Below are 22,731 nucleotides of genomic sequence, written 5' to 3'. Positions count from 1 at the left end.
TTAAAATTTTCCAATTGGTAAAATTTTATTATTAAAACTCTTCCACCTGAAACTCCCTTTGGGAAAAAGTTCTACAGAAGGAAGCACCACTACATCTGGGGAATCTATGTTTGCCCGAGGGAAGTGTTCGCTAGCCTGTGGGCCCAGAGCCGGGGACCAGGGACCAGGGACTGCGAGGTGATCTATCGGACTGAGGTAGGCTCAGGATTTCCTTGGAGTGGGGCGGGGAGAGGAGGAGAGAAGGAACTGGCACCAGCTGCCTCCGGAGCCTTGACTGGAGGGAAAAGTAGAAGGCTCTTCTTTAGAAGCTTCTACTGCTGCTGGTCTTATAAGCACCAGCACATGCTTTTGTAATTAAATAAATAATAAAGTCCACGTGAAGTAAGAAACGGCCACGCCTTCCCGAGTCTAAACTGGCCCTGACTTTTCTCTGCTGCCCTCACTCAAGATCTCAAGGACTCCACGCGTGCGAAGCAGCCCTAACGCCTGGCGAAATCGGACACCAAATTCATCTGTGCCAGGGCAGCCCTGGTCCCAAGGTGCGGGAAGGGTGGTTCAAGCTCGGGAACCACAAGGTAAAGGGGACAAGCTCTCAGAGGGTCCCAGAGCTGGGGGAGGGCTGTGACCAAACCAGAGGCATCCACCTCGACTCCCATTCATACGCCAAGGATTCTGTGTTGGAATCGGGGGGCCTCGAGGCTCCCTGGTTTGGCATAAATGGGGAGAAGGGGACTGCGTGCGATGCCCGGCCCTGGGACTCCAGGGTCACGGGAAGGGCATCCACTCCCACACCTGCACTCCCAGGGCTCAGGGGCGCCTCGCATGCCCTCCCCTTTCAGAGCCAGCCAACCACCCCCCCCCCTCCCCATTTTAGTCCAGGCAGCTTCTGAAGACTGGGAATGGCCTCTGCCCGCCGGAGTCACAGCCCAGGCCCGGGCAGCTTCCCAAAGTCCTCAGCGGCTCCCACCCACAGCGGCACCCACACGGAGGGCCAGCCACCCGCCCGCGCCCTGCAGCCCGAGGGGACACAGCTCCAGATGGCCAGGCCCGGGCACGGCAGACAGGTCCTAGGGGCAGGTCAGTGGGGCCGGGCTCCGCAGGCAAGTAACGGCCCAGGGCGGTGGGCCCCGGTCTGAAACGAGTGTCTTTATTGCTTGTACCGTACAAATGGGAGGAAGGGGGAAGGCCAGTGGGGAGGACAGAGAATTGTCAGATAAAGGACATACGCACACAGAAAGGAAAAAGACCCCCCACCCACCCAAACCAACCCTCACCCCACCCTAGGATGTCTCTCTCGGAACTACCTAGTACAGGAGGTGGGGCAGGGAGATCAAAACCACAACTAAATTCCACACACCGAGAGATGTTGGGTGGTGGGGGGGGATGGGAGGGAGAGTGGGCAGCAAATGGATCCCAGGTGTGGTCCTCCTGCTGGGCCAGCACCCCTCCCTCAGGGGATGAAATGCTCAGGCCCGGGGACAGGGCCCAAGCCCACACACACCACACACTCAAGGCCGAGACACGCTTGCCCTCACGCACGCATACCCAACACATGTGCACGCACGCACACACACACACGCCCGTGTGCATCCACGTCCGGGATGCAGAGGGACATCCACAAACACACACAGTCTGAGGCACGTACCCCCGTGCCCACAGCACTGACACATGTTCACCTTAAGGCTGCAGAACGTGGGGGCCAGAGGCGGGGGGGGGGGGTAGAAAGGGGCCCTGGAGCCTCCCCTTCTCAGAGGCCCCCACCCCAGTACGTACCAGAGACCCCCCACCCCACCCCCTCTTCGACCCCAGTCCATGGGGCCCAATACTGTCTTGGTGCGAGATGTGTAACAGCCGGGGCTGGCACCCCTCCGCCCCAGGCGGAAAGAAGGGGGGTGATCCCAGCCCCCATCCTTGGAAAGAGCTGGGGCTGGGCCCGGGGTGCAGCGGGAGTTAAGGCCAGCTGGAAGGAAGCCCTGGTAAGGCACAGGACTGGGTGGCGGGGAGGCCAGTCCCCAAATGTTCCTCCTGCCTCATCCACAGGGTCAGGAGAGCAGCTTGGGAGGCTGGGGAAGGCGGGGCAAGGAGGCAGTGCCCATCCCCCAACCACACGAGGGAGCCCTGGACCCCCAATCCCGTACCTTCCAAAGGCCCCAGCCTGTCCCTAGACATTATTGCTTTTCTGCCCCTGTGGGATGAGGGGCTGGGCTACCCAAGCCAGGCCGCTCTGAGCCTAACAGCAGGGCACGGAAGGCAGCACCGGGGCACTGTCCGCGGGGCATCATGTCCCACAAGGTGTCCCCTGAGGTGTCCCACGAGAAGGCGACCTCTGACAGAGGCAGACTGCCTGCAGGCGCCTGGCCAGAAATTCAGGCAGGACCCACAGCCCCACGCTTCGCCCCTCCCTGGGGCTCGTGTTGATTAAAAACCGGAATCCCTCCAGCGGAGAGTCTCCCAAAGCCTGGTCTGAGCACAGAGGTGAGGTCAGGACAGGATCCTGGAGGCAGGGCCGCTGGGACCGCTGAGGTGAGTTTGGCAGAGGGCTGAAGAAAAAACTGGAAATGGGGGTGAGCAGGTGAGAGATGGGGATGCAAACAAAAAAGGCAAAAATAAAAAGTTTAAAAACAAGAGAAAAGCCCCCGGGCGGTGATGGCAGCCGTGCGTGTCCCGCGGCGGTGGTGGCAGCAGACGGCTCTGCTCACTCGCGGATGCTGGCTGAGTAGGAGAACTGGGGGAAGTGGGTCCGCTGGTCCAGTTCGAGGGAGCCCAGGCTGTCATCTGTGGGGGGCAGTGGGAGGTGGATCGGAGAGAACGGGCCTGCAGATGGCCCGGCACCCCGACCACACCCCCGGGAGCGGGCAAGGGGGCCGCGGGGGCCCAGCCTCAGGAAGGGGTGCAGGTGGCGGGAACCCCCAGCCGGTGGGCCATCGGTGAGACCCTCCCCTCCGGTGCCACACTCTGGTCTAGCCTAGACCCTTGGCCCCCGCCCCGCTGCCGCCCCCGCCGATCCAGCCCCCACGCACAGCCAGAGGGGCTTCGGAGGGCCCGGAGGCAACCCTGTCCCCCTCCTGCACAAAACCTCTCCGTCGCTCCCCATGAAGCAAGTTCCCACTCCTTCCAACGGCCCCCAAGATCCTCCTACTCTGGCCCCATACCCCCTCTACCCCAGCTTCTGCAACACTCCATCCTGGACTCTCATTCCCGAGTGCCATTCCTTCCGCCAGGAACTTGGCTCAGCTGCCCAGGCCTCCCCCCACCCCCCCCCCCCAACCGCACCTCCTCCAGGTAGCCCCCCGCTGACTCGCAGGCCAGATCAGGCATTTCCTCTGGGTTTCCCCAGTCCCTGGGCTTCTATACCCTCGACCTGACCACTCTGGGCTGTCACCCCACCAGGCCTGAAGCTCCCTCAAGGCAGGGCCCAGGGCCGACTCAGTCACTGCTGTCCCCAGCACAGCCCAGCACTGGGTGGGTGAGAATCAACGAACCAATCCAGCCCCAAAGACATGGGCAATTTGGAAAGACAATTAATGAATGTGCCATCCCAGCAGTGACAACTTCCTGTGTCTCCTGCCCAGACCCCTCCCCGCTGAGCTCTGGAATGTGCCGTGGCCAATGGCTCCTGGCGACCCTCACTGGGTGTAAAGGTGCACAGACCAACAGCCAAAAGCCCTTCGAGCCAACCGCTGGCAAACTGCCCAGACACGGGGAGGGGGCCTACAAGCTTCCTCCCCGGAACCGGGTCAAGGGCAGACCCCACCCCTCCATACCCAGCCGGGCCCACGGGGGGAGGGCCTCAGACACTCACAGCGGTCCGGGGGTGTGATTGTAATGGACTGGGCGGTGAACTCGTCGTCAAAGTACCTTGTGTCAACCTCAGAGGTGACCTGAGGTTTGAAGGGTGGCAGGAGCTGCGGAGGGAAGGAACCCAGACTCAGGACCCAGGGGATGGGAGGCCTTGGCCAAGATCACCCTCGAGGGGCACTGCAGGAGCAGGTGGGCGTGGGGCTCACCTTCTTCTGCACCACGTCCTGCCAGTTGACGCTGAGGAAGAACCTGTGCTCCATGACCTCCCTGGCATCGCTGGGCCCCCCGCCGAGCCTGGGCAGAGATGGCCATGAGTACCCGCCTCCCGGGCCAGCGGCTTCTGGGAGACGGGCCTTCAGCGCAGGCCCTGAGCGACCTCTAGTGATTCTGTCCTGGCCACAGACCACCATTCCACACAGGAGGAAACCATGGTTCAGGGAAGGGGCTCTCAGCCCTAGGTCACAGCCCCAGGGGATCCCGACCCAGGACTCCGAGTCCAGAACAGGAGCCGAGAGGGTGGCCTCGGCCACCCTCGGCCAGGCTCAGGGCTGCCATGACCCTCAGCATGCCCAAAGAACGAGGCAGTGCGGGCAGGGCGCTAAGGACGGCCTGGCCCCAAGCGAGTCCCCCCCCCCCTCCCCAGGGCCCAAGCTGCGGGGACTAGTGGAGGCGCCGTGGGGATGACACACAGGCGTGCGCCTGTGGACTTGGCCCCCTCCGAGCGAGGGGACAGCGCAACAGGTAGCACGGGGCCGGGCGGGACAGACTCCAGCCCTCACCTCTGCTTGGGGTCCTTCTTAAGCAGCCCAGCAAGCAGGGACTTGGCCTCAGGGCTCAGTGTGCGTGGGAAACGGATCTCCTCCATGAGGATGAGCTCGAAGAGGCGCTCGTGGTCCTGGTTGTAGAAGGGCAGGCGGCCACACATCATCTCGTACATGACCACGCCCAGCCCCCACCAGTCCACCGCGCGGCCGTAGTCGTTGTCCTCCAGCACCTGAGCAGGTGAGCGGGGAGGGGCGGTGAGGGGCCGGGCACATGCCTGCCGGGCAGCGGGGCTGAGAGGGACCCACGGAGGGACATGGCGCTGCCTGTGGCCACGGAGGGCCATCTAAGGAATCACAGCACGGCCCTCACAGGGTCTGCGCTGGGGAAACCACACGGGTCCGAGGGCCTCTCCTCCCTTGGCCTCGCACGCCCCCGGGACCTCCAGCCTCAGGCACCTCGGGTGCCAGGTACTCGGGCGTCCCACAGAAGGTTTTCATGGTAGCCCCGTCACTGATGCCCTCTTTGCACAGTCCGAAGTCAGTGATCTTGATGTGGCCATCTTTGTCCAGCATGAGGTTTTCCAGCTGTAGGAAAAGTTGACGTATCAGGGACGCGTCTTCCCAGGGTTTCCCACCACCGCTCCTGAACCCCACGCCTCCTGGCCGTTCCCGCGGAGAGCTGTGGCCCGGGGTGGTAGCTGTCGTGCCAGGGGCTCCAGGCCGGGCACCGGGAACACCCCTAGCACAAAGTCAGGCCCGTGAGGCTCAGAGGGAGGCCAGCCCCCAAGGGCAGCTGGAAAAAAGCCAGGCAGAGAGAGACGGGAGCCGGGCTCTGCCCACCGGCTCCCCACAGCGTGGGCTGCAGCGTCCCAACTCTCCGAGCAACGCCAGCTTTCTTCCTCCACTTCTTTTAAGTAGGCTCCACACCCAATGGGGGGCTTAAACCCACCACCCCAAGATCAAGAGGCACATGTTCTACCGACTGAGCCAGCCAGGCGCCCCTCTTCCTCGACTTTTAACCAAACTTAACACAAATGGGCAATTTAGTGGGCTTCTGTGTAACCCCTACCAGGCCAAGGGAGAACGTTACCAAGACCCCTAGAACCCTCTAGGGGCCCCTTGCCTGTTATTAACCGTCCCCTCAGCTGAGGAAGAACTTTACTCCTTCGCTTTTCTTTAGTTTCCCCACCTACGTATGCACTGTATGTTTAAACAACACAGATCTGGGGCGCCTGGGTGGCTCAGTCGGTTAAGCGTCTGACTTCGGCTCAGGTCATGATCTCGCGGTTTGTGAGTTCGAGCCCCGCGTCGGGCTCTGTGCTGACGGCTCGGAGCCTGGAGCCTGCTTCGGATTCTGTGTCTCCCCCTCTCTCTGCCCCACCCCTGCTCATGCTCTGTGTCTGTCTCTCGATAACAAATAAATGTTGAAAAAATGATAAAAAAATAAAAATAAATAAATAACACAGATTTGTACGGTCTGTCCTGGCTTCCCCTCAACGTGAGCCCATGAGGGGTGCAGCACAGCTGCAGGGCTGCGGTTCACTCAGTGGCTGCTGTGCAAGGCCCGGCCGCGGGGCACCACCGCAGTGCGTTCTAGCCGTTCTCCGACAGCGGACACCCGGGTGGCTTCCAGCTCGGGGCGAGCGTGAACAGCGCTGCCAGCAGTGCGCGCACATCCGTGCTCGGTTCCCACCGTGCATAAACCTGGGGCAAAACGGCTGGCTCACGGGGACGTGTCCACTCGGCTTTGGTGGATTCGGCCAAACTATCTCCTGTGGTGCTTGTACTAATATTACCTCCACCCCCCACCCCTCCCCATTCCCCGCACAGAGGGGTGTGTTCACCAGAGGCTCAGAGAGGCCTGCGGGACCTCAGTGTGGGACAGCCAGCCGGGGCCTAGGCCAGAGGGTGAGTGGACTCGGGAACACCCACAAGTCAGAGCCTCCCTGGAGGGGGAAGTGTGGGCCTGAGGGCACAGGCCCGGCCTCCCCGGTGCGAGCCCCACAGGTTGCCACAGGCCAGGAGGCAACCGCACACTCACCTTGATGTCGCGGTACACCACGTCCCGCGAATGCAAATACTCAAGGGCAGAGACGATCTCTGCACCATAGAAGCGGGCTCGCTCCTCCGTGAAGACACGTTCCCGGGACAGGTGGAAAAACAGCTGCCAGCGGAGGAAGGAGCAAAAAGTCAGATATCGGCCCAGAGGAGCAAGAAATAGGACCCTGCCTGCCCCTTGGCCCCCAACACCGAGCCCAGTGACACGGTGACACCTACTCCGTGAACCTGCAAGTGACGGCAAGAAGAACCAAGCGAGAGACAGTGAGCAGGGAAGAACTCACGTGATAAACGGAGTGAGGCATGAAGAACGAAGGACAGCCAGGAGATGCCAAGGGGAGAGTTAAGTGGGGACAGCATGAGGGGACAGGTGAGGGAGGGAGGGGGGTACAGCAAGAAAGCACAGGAACACGTCATGAGCAAGTGACAATAAGCTGCGGACCAATGGGACAGACGAAGCCAACAACGAGGAGTCGGTGAGTGACGCCACACGCAGAAAGCAGGGTGCGGGGGCTGAGGGGCAGGTGGCAGCCCAGGCCTGAGCAACCCAGTCACAACGAGTGGCAGACTCTTCCCGTCAGAACATGGGGGAAGGCGGAGCGCTGGCAGGCCCTGCCCCGCACACACTTTCTTGGCAGCCGTTAAGGACGCCCTTTGCCGTTTGGCCGCCCCCCTTCCCACAGCCTCTCCAGGCCTCTCTGGGCCTGCGTGTGCCCCCTGCCCACTGACTCACTAGCTGTGTGAACTTGGGCCCAGCCGCTTAACCTGAGCTTTAGTTTCCTCGCCTGCGAAATGGAGATGGTGATGCCTGCCTCGAGAATGAGGGGACATCCAGCCAGGCCCCCTCCGCCCCCTCTACAATTGCCCTCTGCCTCCCACGATACCTGGGAAGGAGACATGGGAACACTGATGCAGGCTATGCTCACCTCACCACCGTTGGCGTATTCCATCACGAAGCACAGGCGGTCGTGGGTCTGGAAGGCATACTTCAGTGCCTGGGGAGGGGGGTGGGGGCAGGAAGGCGGCCAGGGTGGGAGTGGGAAGAAGGCAGGCTCTCTGCGGACTCTGCAGGCACGCTCCCCACCCTGGCAGCCGGGGCTCAAACATCAGCTTCCCCTTTTGGGGTGTGTGAGCGAGCTTGTGGCTCTGAGGGCAGGGAAAGGGTTACTGGGCTGAAGGAGGCTGTCCTCAGCCTTCAGCTAAGCTTCTGAGAGGTGCGGCCAGGGAGATCTCCAGTTCTGAGCAACCAGGGCCATTTTACCCCTCTTCTCCACAGTCGTTGTAGGTCTGCTGGCCGGAAGCAGGCAGTGGCTTGGGAGCCAACCCCAAAGACAGGATGGACAAATGATGTGCCAGTAAACAGCAGTTCTCAAACTACGCTCTAAGAAGCCCAACAGAAAGTTCCTTAGAGGACCCCGAGTGACCCCCTCTGCTCATGACAAGTCTAACTATTCTCTGTCTTCTACATCGAAGTACCTTGTAAAAGTATGAACAGTGTCATGGTTTACTAGGACACTGGACAACAGCTGAGCTAAAGAAATGACCCATCCCATAAGCCATCCTATACGTGATCCATTTAACTGATGGCTGCTGGCCTTGATGGGAGCCTGTAGCCCAAAAAGGCGTCTCCTCAGACTAAGCTGACAAGCAGCACCAGAATTCATGTCCTTCTAGAATTACATTTAAAAACAGAAACAAAAAAATAACGTTCCCACTTCGACCAGCTGGGCTAAATGCCTCTAACTCATAGAGTAGCCATGCTCTCCCGGAACCATCTTGTAATGTGGTATCATCAGTTGGCTGAAGCCACGAAGCCACCATCTGTGAAGAAGGTGCCACCCCCGGGGGTTTGATTCAGGTCATTTGGGGGAGCCCAACAACACCCAGCCCTGGCCACCTGGCTGACACGAAGTCTGTGCTTCATGGCGGCAGGATTGGGCTCTTTTCCCACATGGCGCACGCAGAGGCCAGGCCCCGCCTGAGAGGGAAGTACCACTCACAGTGAGGAATGGGTGCCTGGTGTTCTGGAGGACCCGGCTCTCGGTGACCGTGTGGGCAACTTCATCCTGCAGACAGAGGCTGCGTGAGGGGCTGGGGGGCAACACCACACCTGCCCCCCCGACCCCCGGCCCAACCTAAGGGAGGGGGGAGCAATGCTTTGGTGAAATGCAGTTCTAGTCCTAAACACACACCGAATGGCATGGCGGGAGTGGAATGTTACCATCCTCCGGCCACAAGGAAACGATGGCCCCAGACAAGGCCAATCAATCAGTGGCTCAATCTCAAAGCTATGAGGTGAGAAGTCGCTGGGGACTTTATGAAGCAGGTGACAGACTGCCAATGTTAAAATTAACACCCCTAAGGAGGGACAAGCAGGCATTGTAAGACTCCTGAGGTGATGCCACAGGCAGTGGGAATCCCCAGGTATAAACGTTCTTGCTGAAAAAGGGAAGTGGATCTAATCAGGATTCCACCCGCGGCAATGTGTGGTCCCCATAGCGACTGGCAGCCTGTCGCCTAGGAACTTGGGGAAATGCAGATTCTCAGGCCCCTCCCAGACACTTGGGGGTGGGGCCCAGCACCAGCTTTACAGGCCCCCTGGGGCCACTCTAACATGGGCTCAAGTTTGGTTTCTAAACACACAGCAGTCACCCGAGCTGCTAAAAATCCTGACCTGCCTGCGGTTCCCAGACACTGGCTCTTCCCGGGGCAGGGGTTGGTGAGTCTGTCCCTAGGGGACACTTGATAATAATGTCTAAAGACATTTTTGATTGTCACAACTGGGGGGGGGGGGGTGCTACTGGCTTTAGGGGTGAAGGCCAGGGTGTGGCGACTCATCCTACAGTACACAGGACAGCCCCACAGCAGAGAATGATCTGGCCCCAAATGCCAACAGTGCTGAGGCTGTGGAAGCCTGCCTTGGACCAGGCACATAGGGGGCTGTTCGTTTTGCTGGGGTGAGATCGTTGTTCCATTACAGTCTTTATGATCTTCATCTGTTAAAGACACATACCTAAGTATCTCTGGGTGAAACCATATGACATCTAGAACATGCCTTTAAGATGCTCCAGGACAAAAAGGAGGGCAGAGCTAATAAAACAAGATGGGCCGAATGTTGACAATTGGGGAAGCTGGATGCTGGCTACATGGGAGTCCACAGTATTTATTTTTCTTTTAAAAATTTTGTGCATGTCAGGAATTTTCCATTTTAAAAACTTATTTAAAGAAGGAAAAAAAAAAGAAGAGAATTCCATTCTGGCCTAGACTCCTAGTGAGAGGCCCTGAGCCAAGCCCCGACCCTCAGGGCCTCCCCACAAGCCCTTCATGCCCCAAGAGACCTGCCTGCAGGCCCTGATGACGCCTGCGGGGTGAAGCCCTGTCACACTCCCCACCTTAGTCCTCCAGGTGCCCAGAAGGTGGGGTGGGGTGGGCCTCAGGCTCCCCGAAGGCACAGGCGAGCGTGCTGCCCAGTGCGCACTCCCCACCGCAGAGGCCAGCCAGAAGTAGCCCTGGGAGCGCCCACCTTGGCAATGATAACTTCCTTCCGCAGGATCTTCATGGCGTAGTAGCGGCCGCTGGCTTTCTCCCGCACCAGAATCACTTTGCCAAAGGTGCCCTTGCCCAGAAGTTTGAGATAGTCGAAGTCATTCATGGTCTGCCCAGGAGGGGGAGAGAGTGGGGCAGTCGGTGCTTGGCACGTGGCCCACGGGAAGACATTTTAACAAAGAGAAAGGAAACATCGAAGGACGCTGTTGCCAAAACGCTCTGGCGGGAGCAGGAAGGGAGGCTCTGGGCAGTGACTATTTGCTCTGAAGTGGCCTTCAGCCTGGCTCTCCCAGGCAGGGGGCCCCGGGAGGCTCAGATGTGGGGGCAGACAGGTCTTGACAACCTCCCATGATGCGGCTGCCCCTCACCCCAAGTGCACCCATGTAGGCCCATCCCACAGCGCAGTCAGGACACATCCCCGGCTACGCTTTTGCACACACCGTGTGGAAACCAGGGGAGGCAGGGCCAGTGTTGTGCGGGGAGGAGTACTCACAGCCTGGCCACCGGCCCCTCAGCACTTACCACCTTGGCCCGAGCCTTGCTAACTGCCACTTCCATCTCCTCGGCCGCAGAAGGGTCACTGGGGGAGCCACACTTATAGTCCATGGGGTCCTCACCTGGGCCCCGCTGCTTAAGGCTGTTGGCGACCATCTGAATGGCCCGCATCCACTCCTCCCTGTGTGGGGACACATCCAAAGAGCTGTGAATCCTGGGAGCCCGGGCAGGAAGGACTGAGCCCCTACCTCTCCAGTGGGAGCAAATAATCAAACGTCCTGGAAATTTCTTTCTTTCTTTCTTTTTTTTTTAATTTTTAACGTTTATTCATTTCTGAGAAACAAGAGAGAGAGCACGAGCAGGGAAGGGGCAGAGAGAGGGAGACACAGAATCCGAAGCAGGCTCCAGGCTCCAAACTGTCAGCACAGAGCCTGACACGGGGCTCGAACCCACGAACTGCGAGATCATGACCTGAGCTGAAGTCGATGCTCAATCGACTGAGCCACCCAGGCGCGCCAAAAGCCCTGGAAATTTCTGACGAGATCTGTCTGAGCCAAGGGAAGCCAATGGAACAGGACTGCAATTTTACAGATTTTCTGGCTGCAGAGGGTAAGAGAGGGCAAGAATGGAATAAGGACAGAGACCATCTATGTCCCAGGAGTGGCGTGGCCTGAGCACCACTTGAAGTCAGGCAGCAATTAAATGACCAAAGAAGGAGACCACCTTTCTTCACAGCTGCCTTGAAAATGAACCACCACCCTGAGCCTGGGATAAGAGAGAGACAGTGCTCCTAGGGATTCCTCCAGAACAACCTCAAGCACAATGTTTTGTAAAAGCAAACCAGGAGTTAAGAGGAAGAACTCATCGGCCAAAGAAAGCTGAAGATCTCATAAGGCAAGATCCCTGGAGGGGGTTGTCTGCCAGGAGGGCGCAGGGACAGAGGTTCCTGGTGGGGCAGGGACGCAGAACAGAAGGTTGCGGACCTGGAAGCAGGTCCCAGCAAAAGGGAGCTTGGTTTGAAAGTAACTATTTCTGTCACTCATGATTTAGAATTTGTTCGGAAATAACTTTCTTTTGATACCTACTTTCTGTCTCTAGAAAGGGGAAATATATCTAGGGAAAAAAAGTAAAAATGACCAGAGACCACAAAAAAGAAACCAGGAGGCTGAAAGATACATTTCCGTACCCCTCCCATTTCTGAACCCACCACACAATTTCAGGCAGTTCGACCCAATAGAAGTTGAACCCCCTATGGATTTTGCTTATGTCTACAAAACAGCCACATGAACAGGGAGAAAAACATAATGTTCACAAAGAATGAGAAAACTCAAAAAGCACAAAGAGGCAACCTCCCAAATTACAGCAATTTAATAAGCCTCAATGCAGGACGCCTGGGTGGCGCAGTCGTTTAAGTGTCCAACTCTTGATCTGGGCTTGGGTCATGATCTCACAGTTCGTGAGTTTGAGCCCCGCATTGGGCTCTGTCTGAGCTGATGGCGCAGAGCCTGTTCAGGGTTCTGTCTCTCCTTCTCTCTGCCCCTCTTGCTCTCTCTCAAGATAAATCAATAAACTGAAAAAAAAAATTTTTAGGGGCTGCCGGGTGGCTCAGTCGGTTAAGCGTCTGACTTTGGCTCAGGTCACGATCTCACAGTTTTTGAGTTCGAGGCCCGCGTCGGGCTCTATGCTGACAGCTCAGAACCCGGAGCCTTCTTCGGATTCTGTGTCTCGCTCTCTCTCTGCCCCTCCCCTGCTCACGCTCTGTCTCTGTCCCAAAAATAAATAAAACATTAAAAAAACATTTTTTTTAAAAAAAGAAAAAAAAATTTTAGATAAGCCTCAGTGAGATCAGCCAGTCAGCCACACATCTTCCAGAATCACCCCCAGCCCCAGGCAGCAGGTGAAACTGTTCCTGCACACCCGAGGCACCGAGGACCCTGGCCAGTGTCACGCAGAGTGCAAGTGGCCTGAGAAGTTGGAACCACCTTGCTGGGCTGCACTCAGTCTCTGCTTCCTCACATACTGACAGCCCCCAGCGACTACAGTCCACCAGTCCTGTGGCACCAATGTCCCCAGGTTCTGACGCTGCTGGAATCCGGGTGCATCTTAGTCGGGCGCATGCTCAATTTAGGTGGGCATTGCTTTTGGTTGGTATTCTATAAAGACCCAGTGTGTCTCTGGGTGACGGCACCTGGGACCGAATGGAGGGTGGCAGCAGTACTGTGCTTGCCAGCCGGCCAGCTGTTGGCAGCTGCAGAGAACACACATGAAACATCTATGCAAGGAGACCCCCTGCAGCTCCCAGGAAGGAGGAGGCAGATCCATGTGTGGGCTTGGGGTGACCGGAGATACCTTAACGGAAAAAAGAAGGCGCAGAACGGTGCGGAGGGGCGCCTGGGTGGCTCAGTCCGTTGGGTGTCTGACTCTTGACTTCGGCTCAGTCATGATCTCAAGGTTCATGAGTTCGAGCTCCTTGCTGGGCTGTGCTGACAGCGCAGAGCCTGCTTGGGATTCTGTCTCCCTCTCTCTGCCCCTTCCCCGCTTGATCTCTCTCTCTCTCTCTCAAAATAAAAATAAACTTAAAAAAAAAAAGAAAAGTGTGGAATGTGACACTACTGGAAGTAGAAAAGAGGGATTTACGCACAGACACGTGTATGCACACCGGCACGAACACCTCTGGAAGGGCGCCGACGCAGGGCCCTGGCTGCCTCCAGGGAGGGGAGCTGGGAGTCAGGGGCAAGGAAGAGTCTGATTCCACTGTCCCCCGATTACGAACACTCCCAGGCCACTCACCCTTCCTTGTGCATTACAGATAGGGAAACGGAGGCGCAGATTTAAAAAACAAAATTCAGGAAAAACACAAGTCGGTGCTCTGAGCCTGGTAGCTGGAATCACAGAGGGCCCGTGACCTTCGAGAGCCGAAGGGCAGGACTGTTCTCGCTTAGATCCACGACCTGGTCTGAACCGAGTCGTCACCAAGCCCAGAGGCACCAGTTCACACCTGGAAGCTCGGAGCCTCAACATGGCCTTGCTCACAGGAGATTATGCTTCAGAAGACAGAGGTGTGAATGTTGCCAGCGCAAACATTAAGGGCTGGCACACTGGCCCTCCCGAGGCCGAACCCGGGGGCCCCATAGCCCATGTTCGTCAGTCCCATGAAGGCAGGGATCTCGTCTGTTTGGACGTGGGTGGGTGCTCAGGTGGTATCTGGGGAATGAGTGAGCAAGGCGGCCGAAGTTCAAGTGACCCCAGACCCGGAGCACACGGAGCCCCGATGCACACGCACGCAGAGCAACACTGGCTTCTTCCCTCTCTGAGCCAATGTCTCAGGCTGCCATTTCTCAACTTGTTTTAACCCATGACCTCTCTGGAACAAATTACAGTGTAAATCCCTATCCCCACATTAATATTTCTCTTTTCCAAAGAAATGGGGCAGTGGGTGGGGGGCACATCCCACGATCTGCTTTATCAGATCATGACTGTCCTCTTATAAGTTTTTAAATGTTGACTTCTGGTGTAAGACCATGGATTGAAAAAAACAAATCACCAATCTCCTAAGAGACACACTAAATATATTAAAAAGAAAAAAATACATATATAGCTCACGTACAGAGATCTTGAGGGATTGTCACATGAGTAAAGCAAGTTAAAGGGGCACCTGGGTGGCTCAGTTGGTTGAACCACCGACTCTTGATTTCGGCTCAGGTCATGATCCCAGGGTCGTGGGGTCAAGCCCCAAGTTGGGCTGCTCGCTGAGCGTGGAGCCTACTTAAGATTCATATTCTCCCTTCTCTCTCTCTCTGTTCCCCTGTCCCTCCCCCACTCGCTCTCTTGAAAAAAACAAAACCAAAAGGCAAGGTAAAGACAAAGATGCAGAGTGTGCCATCATCTCTGTTCGTAAGCAGGGAGAACACAGTCCATCGACAGAAGCCGGGTAAAGAAATGACACATCCCCGGCAGGGAGCACCAGAGGCAGCTGGAAGGAGTCTCTCTGGGCCGCACAGCTGGTGGCGAGGAGCACGGGCCTCAGAGCAGCACGAGCGGGGCTCGAACAGCCGCTCCGCCACCAGGGCGAGCTCACCCCTCCCTCCTCGGGAGACCGGGCACGCTGAAGCGCGGGTGAGCTGCTGCGCACAGGGCACAGCACACAGGAAGTGCCGGCCCCAAGGAAGGTGTCAAGGACGCCGGGGGAGGCCTGTCCCATCCACCCTGGCTCACACCGCCCAGCCCCACAGGGAGCCAAGGAACCCCCAGAGATGTAGGAGGTTGTTCAGGGGTAACTGGGGCTCTCCCGCTACCGGACAAGCCCCCGATCCTGTTCCAACTGGGCCAAGACTGCAAGGTTGCGGCACAGAATTCCAGAGAAAAAGCAAGGGCCTCCGTCCAGGATACTCCTTAAGGGTTTGCAACATGGTGTCTGGGGCAGAGGGGAGCTGCCACCCACAGCTGGGGCCGCCGTGCTTCCACTCCTCAAAGGAGAGCCCCCAGGGGAACCGACCCCCTTTCCCCAGAGACACGATGAAAAAAATAAAAGCTCCACAGTCACCAGCTCATTCCATACTCATCAAGAACACCGGAGGGGGGTGGGCATTTCTGATGCGGAGACCGAGGCACAGAGCGGTGGAGTCACTTGTGGGGGTCACACAGCCAGGAGGGGGCCAAGCAGAGACTCGCAGCCAGGCCCCTACACCTCTTCTGGCGCCACGCTACCACTCCCTGCTGAGAGTTACAGCTTCCTTCCCAGAGGAGACCCAGGGGGTCACACGGGCGCTCTGGCCGGAAGACTCAGGGGACGAGGGACACAAAGCCGGGAGCCCAGGAGTGGAGTGAAGACAAGCCGCCCCTTGGGAGTTCTGACAGGATCAGATTTCTGTTTTAAGTCTGCAGCTGCCTTGGGCTGCGGATTGGGGGCAGGGAGAAGCAGCATCAGGGGGCTCGGGCTGTCCTCAGGACAAAGTGCCCGGTGGTGGCAGAGGGGACAGAAGAGAGAAAAGGCACCAGCAAGCGCAATTCCACGGGAGCAGCCCGGCCCAGACGCGTCCTCCTTTGTTCCTCACCACAGCCAAGGACCTGAGCTCCGCTGCAAGACGGGGCACAGCGCTGGTCAGACTCTGCAACCCGGGCCCAGCCCCACGCTACTCTGCTGAGCGGCACCAGAGACACTCCAGAGGGAAGCCCACTGAACCGCAGGTGGCAGGCCTGTCCTCAGCGCAGCTTCAGAAGAGCCGACAGCCTGGCCCACGGCAGACGGGGGGCCTCTCTCCCTCACCAGGGACCCCCTCTGATCCAGAGAGACACTGACAGCTGGAGGGCCTCTGGGGTCCCCTTCTGTTTAGACACCCTCAGATGGGCTGCCTGGCGGGGAAAATCCACGCCCTTCAGCTCTCCTCTCCTTTGTCCTCCACCTCTGTGTGTCTCAGTTTCACTACCAATATCCCTGGAAATGCTGTAAGGATAAACTGAGTTAATATACGTAAAGACCTTAGAACACGGGTGCCTGGCTGGCTCAGTCAGTTAAGTGTCTGCCTCCTGATTTCACCTCAGGTCATGATCTCACGATTTGTGGGATCGAGCCCCATGTCAGGCTCCACGCTGATACCATGGACCCTGCTTGGGATTCTCTCTCTCCCTCTTTCTCTGCTCCTCCCGCACACGTGCTCTCTGAATGAATGAATGAATGAATGAATGAATGAAGCAACTCACTCCCTTAAAAATAATACTTTAAAACCGAGTCTGGCTCAAGAGAGAATTAGTTTTAATTATTCTTTTAACTCATTCAACAAACACTTACTGAACACCTACTTGTGTTCCTGACAGAAATACATAAATAGAAAGTGTCACAGCTGGTAGACAGGTGCTACGAAGAAAAATAAAGCAGGAGAAGAACAGCAGAGTCATGGCGGGCAAGGCAGGACACTCTGAGAAGGTGGCATTTGAGCAGAGACCTCACGAAGCTAAGGAGAGAACCGTAATGATACCTGGGAGAAGAGGTTTCTAAGCAGAGGGAATAGTAAGTGCAAAGGACCTGAGGCAGAAGTGTGTATGGCATGTTTAAGGAATAGCAAAGAGACTGCTGTGGCTGAAGTGAGGGAACTAGCAGTAGGAAATGATTCTGGAGAGGAGACCAGATCATGTAGCACTTTGCAGAATATGGCATAGACTCTGGAGTTCACTCCCAGTGAGACTAAAAGCCACTCAGAGTTCTAAGCAGAGAAATTACATTTATCTTAGTGATTTACATTAAGAAGATCCTAATAACATGACGCATTATTATGTATACCTGCTAAGACCAAAGATCTGCCAACTTCTCCTATAAAGGGCCAAATAGTAAATGTTTTAGGCTTCATAGGCCACCTGGTCTCCGGTACAACTATTCAATTCTGCCAGAGTAGGGCAAAAGCAGCCATAGACAGTTTGTAAATGAATGGATGTGGCATGTTCCGATAAAACTTTCTTTGTAAAAACAGGAGGCCGGGCCGTGGTTTGCCAACCCTGATTTCCAGCATACAGAAAATATAAGCAGAGAGGAACAAAGTAAACAATGCCAAAAAGCAGTAAGATAACACATCCAGAGTGGAGACATTCTACAAGACAGTTTCCCCAGCTTGTTTAAAAAAAACAAAAAACAAAAAACAAAAAACAAGGGGGTGGGGGAGAGCAAAGACGGAAGACAAGGCTGAACGAGGTTAAAACAGGCCAAAGAGACAACAGGTACTTTGAGCGAATCCTGGTTTGAAAAACATTTTGCGGACAACTGGGGAAATTCCAGTAGACATGGATACGGACAGACTGGTAAATACTATACTATGAACAGTCACCTCGGGTGTGGTGATGGCATCATGATTCTGTAGGAGAAAGTCAGATGTCTGCTGACGGATTAAGGAGCAAAGCGTCATGAGATACGCATGGAAGTTCACAGTTTAGCATAAAACAAAGCCACAGGAGGCAAACCTGGCAAATGGCCGGACTGCTGAGTCTAGGAATTGTAGGGTCTCTGGACGTCCATTTCTTGCACTAGTCTTTCCACTTTCCTGTACATCTGATACAAGATGGCAGCGATGCAGGGGAATCTTGGGGAAGGCAGGAGAGGCTACCAGGAGCCCAGAGAGCAGGCTGCTTCAACATCTAGACAACATCAGTGGCCAGTATGGCCGTCGCTGGCCCTCCCCTGCCACCTCTCCCCAGGCTCAGGCCTACGCGGGGCAGGCTAGTGCGGACAGCCACAAATGAGCGCCCTCCTCTCACTAGCTCACACGTCCCCCAGGGTTAAGGTCAGGCCCCTGGAGTCTGGTCTCAGAGCAGCCCCAGCAGATTTCTCTCCAGCAGCAACAGTGGCAGGTGCTAAGAAAAGGAGCAAGGTGAGGGCTGTCCACCCACCCCCTCCCAGTCCTGGTAAAGGGATTCTTCCCGACGCTAAACGGCACAGAATCCCGCTGAAACGGAGAGTGGACCACCAAAATGCTTTGCCGGCTCCCCACTGCTCCTTCTCCAGGCTTGCAAACTGTGCGCCAGGTACTGCTGAATCAAGGGTTTCCTGTTTATCATCCCCCTGAATCTTTTAGCAACCTTGTGACAAACCCCAATTAATTCACGGGCTGCCAAGCCCTGGGGAGGATCTCCAACTGGAGTCCAGGACCTGGCTGAGCTCCACTTCCCCTCTTCCAAGACCCCTGACCCTGGATTCTTTAGTGACACAGAACCCACTGTGGTCCCTGTGATGACAAGCTGTCTCACCTCCCGGCCTTTGTATATACTGGTCCCCTTTCCTTGAGTCACCTTCCCCTTCTTACCCGACACCTTCCGACACCCAGGCCCTATATACCTAATGGTCTCTGTCTGCTTTTAGTGGCAGTCCACAGTTTTTGTCCCCAGCTTTCAAGGGAGTAACACCTCACGGCCCAAGATGGGAGGTAGTTCTGTTGCCTTCAGCAGAGCAGGTGTATTTTTAACTTTGGGAAGCTACGCACTGACAGTTATAATACATATTGTGGAAACACGTCTTATGATATTGTTTTGTGTGTGCTCTAGATATGCACTGTCCAAGAGGAGGGGGACCAGGGCGCCTGGGTGGCTCAGTCGGTTAAGCGTCCGACTTCAGCTCAGGTCATGATCTCACGGTTTGTGGGTTCGAGCCCTGCGTCGGGCTCTGCGCTGAGTGTGGAGACTGCTTGGGATTTTCTCTCTCCCCCTCCCCCACTTGTGCACACTCTCAGGAAATAAATAAATAAATACTTAAATATTTAAATAAATGTTCCATTTCTCGGCTGCACTAGACACATTCCATGTTTTAAAACCTCAACAGGACCTGTGACTACTGGCCACCCTCTTAGACGCCACAGGTACTGAAATCTTCTATCATGGCAGAAACTTCTCGTGGACGGCACTGTTTTAATGAGTTCACTGGAGGGTTAGCTGAAGCCACACCCGCCAGACAAGCCAAAGGAGTGTTTCTCAAAGTGAGTCCCAAAGGGACAAAGTGGGGAGAAAGAGATTTGCGATGCATTACAAAGGCCCAAGGTCCCTCATACGTGAAGAGCTTTCAGAAACAAGAAAAAGACCAACTATGCAACCGAAACATAAGCAAAGGATATGAACAGACAGTTTAGAAAGGGAAACTCACGTGGCTCCTGAACACGGGAAGAGAATGCTCAAGCTCACCCACAGAGAGAAAAAGGCCAGTGAAAACCACCTTATGGTGCCATTTCCCACTGATCGGACTGGTAAAAATCTAAACGTTTGAAAACAAAAGGCTGTGGGGACACTCTGAGATATCACGTAAGAGAAGCACTTCTCAAAATCACAAGTGCGTATTCCCGGTGACCCAGGAATCCCAAATCTAAGAATTCCTTTTACGGATTCACCCGCACACGTATCATGCGAGATAAGCACAACGTACTTCGCCGCGGCACCGCCTGTAATGAGCCAAAGCCCGGAAATATTCACCAATCACCACTCATAAAAAACTGCTAGGTGACCTTGGGGACATACGTGTGCAGCTGTTTAAAAGAGAAACTAAATGGGGAGCCTGGGTGGCTCAGTTGTCAAGCGTCCGACTCTTGATTTCACCTCAGGTCGTGATCCCTGGGTCATGGGATGGAGCCCCACAATGGGCTTGCACTGAGCGTGGAGACTGCTTAAGATTCTCTCTCTTTGCCCCTCTCCCCGACCCTGCGTGCTCTCTCTCTCTCAAACAAAAACCAAACCCAGTACAGCAGCTGCAGTGGCTCTCTATATCTCGGACCAGAAAGATTCCCTAATATATGTTAAGTAAAAAAGCAAGTTCTGAGCACAATGCTACCTTTTGTGTAAAAAGAACCAAGCAGGGGAGCCAGACCAGAGCAGGGTGCAAAAGTCTCCCTGAATGAGCTCGTCCACCCGTGAAGCTCTCCGAGGACACAGGACAAGAGCAGTTAACCCGAGAGCAGGGGTGGGGGCGGACAGGGCAGAAGTGAGAGAAACCTCCTTACACTGTTTGTGGAACTAGGTAAGTTTGTATCATCTCTTCTGATGATTACATTGATCTTTTTAACACTGGCTCTCTGGACTAGCTGCTTCAAAATCAATGGCATGCTCATTAAAAATGCAGCTCCCTTGGGGGCACCTGGGTGGCTCAGTCGGTTGAGCGTCCGACTTCGGCTCAGGTCATGATCTCACAGTTTATGGGTTCGAGCCCCGCGTCGAGCTCTATGCTGACGGCTCAGAGCCTAGAGCCTGCTTCGGATTCTGTGTCTCCCTCTCTCTCTCTGACCCTCCCCCGCTCATGCTCTGTCTCTCTGTCAAAAATAAATAAAACATTAAAAAAAAAAATTAAAAATGCAGCTCCCCAACCCTCCAGGGATCTGCAGCCAACAAGAGACCCTGAAGTAGGCCCAAAGCTCCGTACTGTTAAGCTCTGCCCATGATCCCAATGCACGCTCCAGTATAAGAACAGAGAATGAGGTCTGCAGACTAAGAACCCCTGCTCTTTCTAGCTCTCAGAAGGGCTGAGACCGGAAACTCCTAGGCAGGGGGCCCAGGGGCCCTCCTCCTCACACTAGGGCTGGCCACTCTCGAAGGGCGGCTACACGAAGGCCCACACTCGCCTCTCGTCTGGAGAGTCTACGTGGAAGGTCCTCTCGATGACAGTGGTCCACTGTAGGCAGCGTATGACGAAGGTGTTGGGCCGTGGTCTCTCAGTCTTCATCAGCTGGCACTCTGCAGGCAGAGAGAGGACAGAGGCAGGAGGGTGAGGGAACAGCCCCGCCGGCCTGCAGCCTACAATCCCCGAGCCACCTTCCTGGATGCCAGATGGTGTGGAGATACGTTACTGACTGAGTCAGCCCTGGCCTTGTCCCTACGGGGCTCCAGGTCCAGTGTGTGTCAGGGAAGACAGCTCAGTGGTCATGGGGGAAGCCCAGGAGGCAGCCGACCTAGCAGAGAACTCAGGCATATCCCAGAGGAAGGGGCATCTCTGCACCGAGCCCTCAAGGAGAAAGGAATGTAGTCAGTCGTGCAGAAGGGCGCGTCGTATACAGAAGCCCAGAGGTAAAGAGTCCAGCACAGTGAGGGAATGGTAAATTCTGCTCTAGATGTGAGGAGGGGAGAAGAGAGGGCCAGACTGCAGAGCTTGGGGGGTGTGGTGACGAACCTCGACCGTGGCTTGAGGGCAAAAGGGAGCCGTGAAAGGCATTCAATAGGGAAGGGACATGAAGAGATTTAGACAGATCCCGCTAGCTGCCTTGCAGACAGTGACAGAAGGGAGACTGGGAGCCTGGGGAAGAGGCCGGGACTATGGCAGAGTGGGGCCACTAGGATGAGGCCCAGATCTCTGGCCTGCACACTAGGAGGTAATAGGGCCCTCCCTGAGATGGAGACAGGGTAGATGGAGTTGGGGAAGGGGAGACTCGAAGGCCAGTTTGGGACACGGTGGGTGAGACGGACCTAGAGAACATCCAGGGAGAAACGCACAGGAAGCTTCTCAGGATAGGCTGGCAGTTCAGGTGAAAAACTGGTGCAGGGCATAGCCACATCAGAGTCACCAAACCGCAGGGAAAGTGACCAAGACAGGCTCTTAGCAGGACAGAGAGGGAACCAGAATTGGCTTGAGAGAGCACAGGTAGGAGCAGCCTCGAGGGGTGACGCCGGGCAAGAAGCTGGCGCAGGGAGCCGGTGGGAGAGGACAGTGGTTGGGGCTGAGGAGCTGCAGAAGAGATGGGGGTTTCTTTGAAATGTTCTTAGGAGGCGGGACGATGAGGACACGGTGACCAATTAGGTCACCAGGGAAGGAAGGAAGCAGAGGGTCAGGGGCAAGACTGTGGTTCTGCAAGGCCAGGCAAGGGATTTGGGCCGGTCAAGCTTTCCCTGGCCACGGTCCACTGAAAGGCACCACTTGGGGTACCACAGGGGGGACGGAGGACGTCAAGTCGGCCCTGTGATCAGCTGAGTGGGAAGCCACGCTGTCGTAGGTTAGAGGGACAGAGAAGTGTGCTGTTACCAGAGCGCAGGACGCAGGCACCTGACACCAGCCAGAACCATGGGGCCTGGCCAGCAGACTCAGAAGCGCAGAGGCATGCTGCCTGGGGCGAGGGGCTGGGGAAATGCCTGGCTTCTCCCTTCTTCCTCCTCCCCACTGGCTACCAGTTCAGCCCTCCCTCCTGAGGCCCAGCTGACACAAAGGTGAGGCAGAGGGGAAGGGTGGGGAAGGGACCCGAGGGCACGGAGGCCCTGCACAGGCCCGCACCCAAGAAAGGCCAACCTCCACGTGCCCCCAGGACCTGCCAGCGGTTCTCTGAGCACCTGAACTCTGGCATGGCGTGCCCTGAGACGCACCTGCGACAGAGAAGTTGTTTAGGGGGGGCAGGGTCTGGTCTGGGGCATCAGGCCGCTCCTTGTATCCGATGAAGGAGCCGTCACTCTTCAGCAGGAAGTACCGGGGCCTCCAGGTCTTGATGTATTCACCTGATCAGAGGCAGGGGGAAGGGAGAGAGGTCAGGGCAGGCTGACAGCACCTCACAAAGGGCACCTGGGTGGGAGGAGGGTTGATGAGAGGGCAGGGAGGAGAAAACCTCCGGGCAGCCCCTGCTGACGCAGA

At 56.3% G+C, this 22,731-nt stretch overlaps 1 protein-coding gene across 4 annotated transcripts in view; it reads right to left on the bottom strand.

Annotated features, from left to right (window-relative positions):
• Nucleotides 1–22,731, bottom strand: part of AKT2 (AKT serine/threonine kinase 2) — a 51,694-nt gene continuing 28,963 nt past the window's right edge. For all 4 annotated transcript variants that reach the window (XM_058709765.1, XM_058709768.1, XM_058709766.1 and 1 more), the window contains 12 exons: nucleotides 22,470–22,598; nucleotides 20,740–20,855; nucleotides 10,692–10,841; nucleotides 10,147–10,278; nucleotides 8,624–8,689; nucleotides 7,550–7,618; nucleotides 6,607–6,729; nucleotides 5,022–5,150; nucleotides 4,581–4,795; nucleotides 4,008–4,095; nucleotides 3,803–3,905; nucleotides 1–2,775 (listed from right to left, as the gene is read on the bottom strand). In XM_058709765.1, coding sequence (XP_058565748.1) covers nucleotides 2,696–2,775; nucleotides 3,803–3,905; nucleotides 4,008–4,095; nucleotides 4,581–4,795; nucleotides 5,022–5,150; nucleotides 6,607–6,729; nucleotides 7,550–7,618; nucleotides 8,624–8,689; nucleotides 10,147–10,278; nucleotides 10,692–10,841; nucleotides 20,740–20,855; nucleotides 22,470–22,598 — 1,400 coding nt within the window. In that variant the 3' untranslated portion in view covers nucleotides 1–2,695. The remainder of the gene's footprint in view (nucleotides 2,776–3,802; nucleotides 3,906–4,007; nucleotides 4,096–4,580; nucleotides 4,796–5,021; nucleotides 5,151–6,606; nucleotides 6,730–7,549; nucleotides 7,619–8,623; nucleotides 8,690–10,146; nucleotides 10,279–10,691; nucleotides 10,842–20,739; nucleotides 20,856–22,469; nucleotides 22,599–22,731) is intronic.

This window comes from Neofelis nebulosa, chromosome 17, assembly GCF_028018385.1.
Source record: "Neofelis nebulosa isolate mNeoNeb1 chromosome 17, mNeoNeb1.pri, whole genome shotgun sequence".
Lineage (NCBI taxonomy): Eukaryota > Metazoa > Chordata > Mammalia > Carnivora > Felidae > Neofelis > Neofelis nebulosa.
The sequence above is the reverse complement of the archived record's forward strand: the minus strand, read 5'-3'. Positions and strand labels throughout refer to the sequence as shown.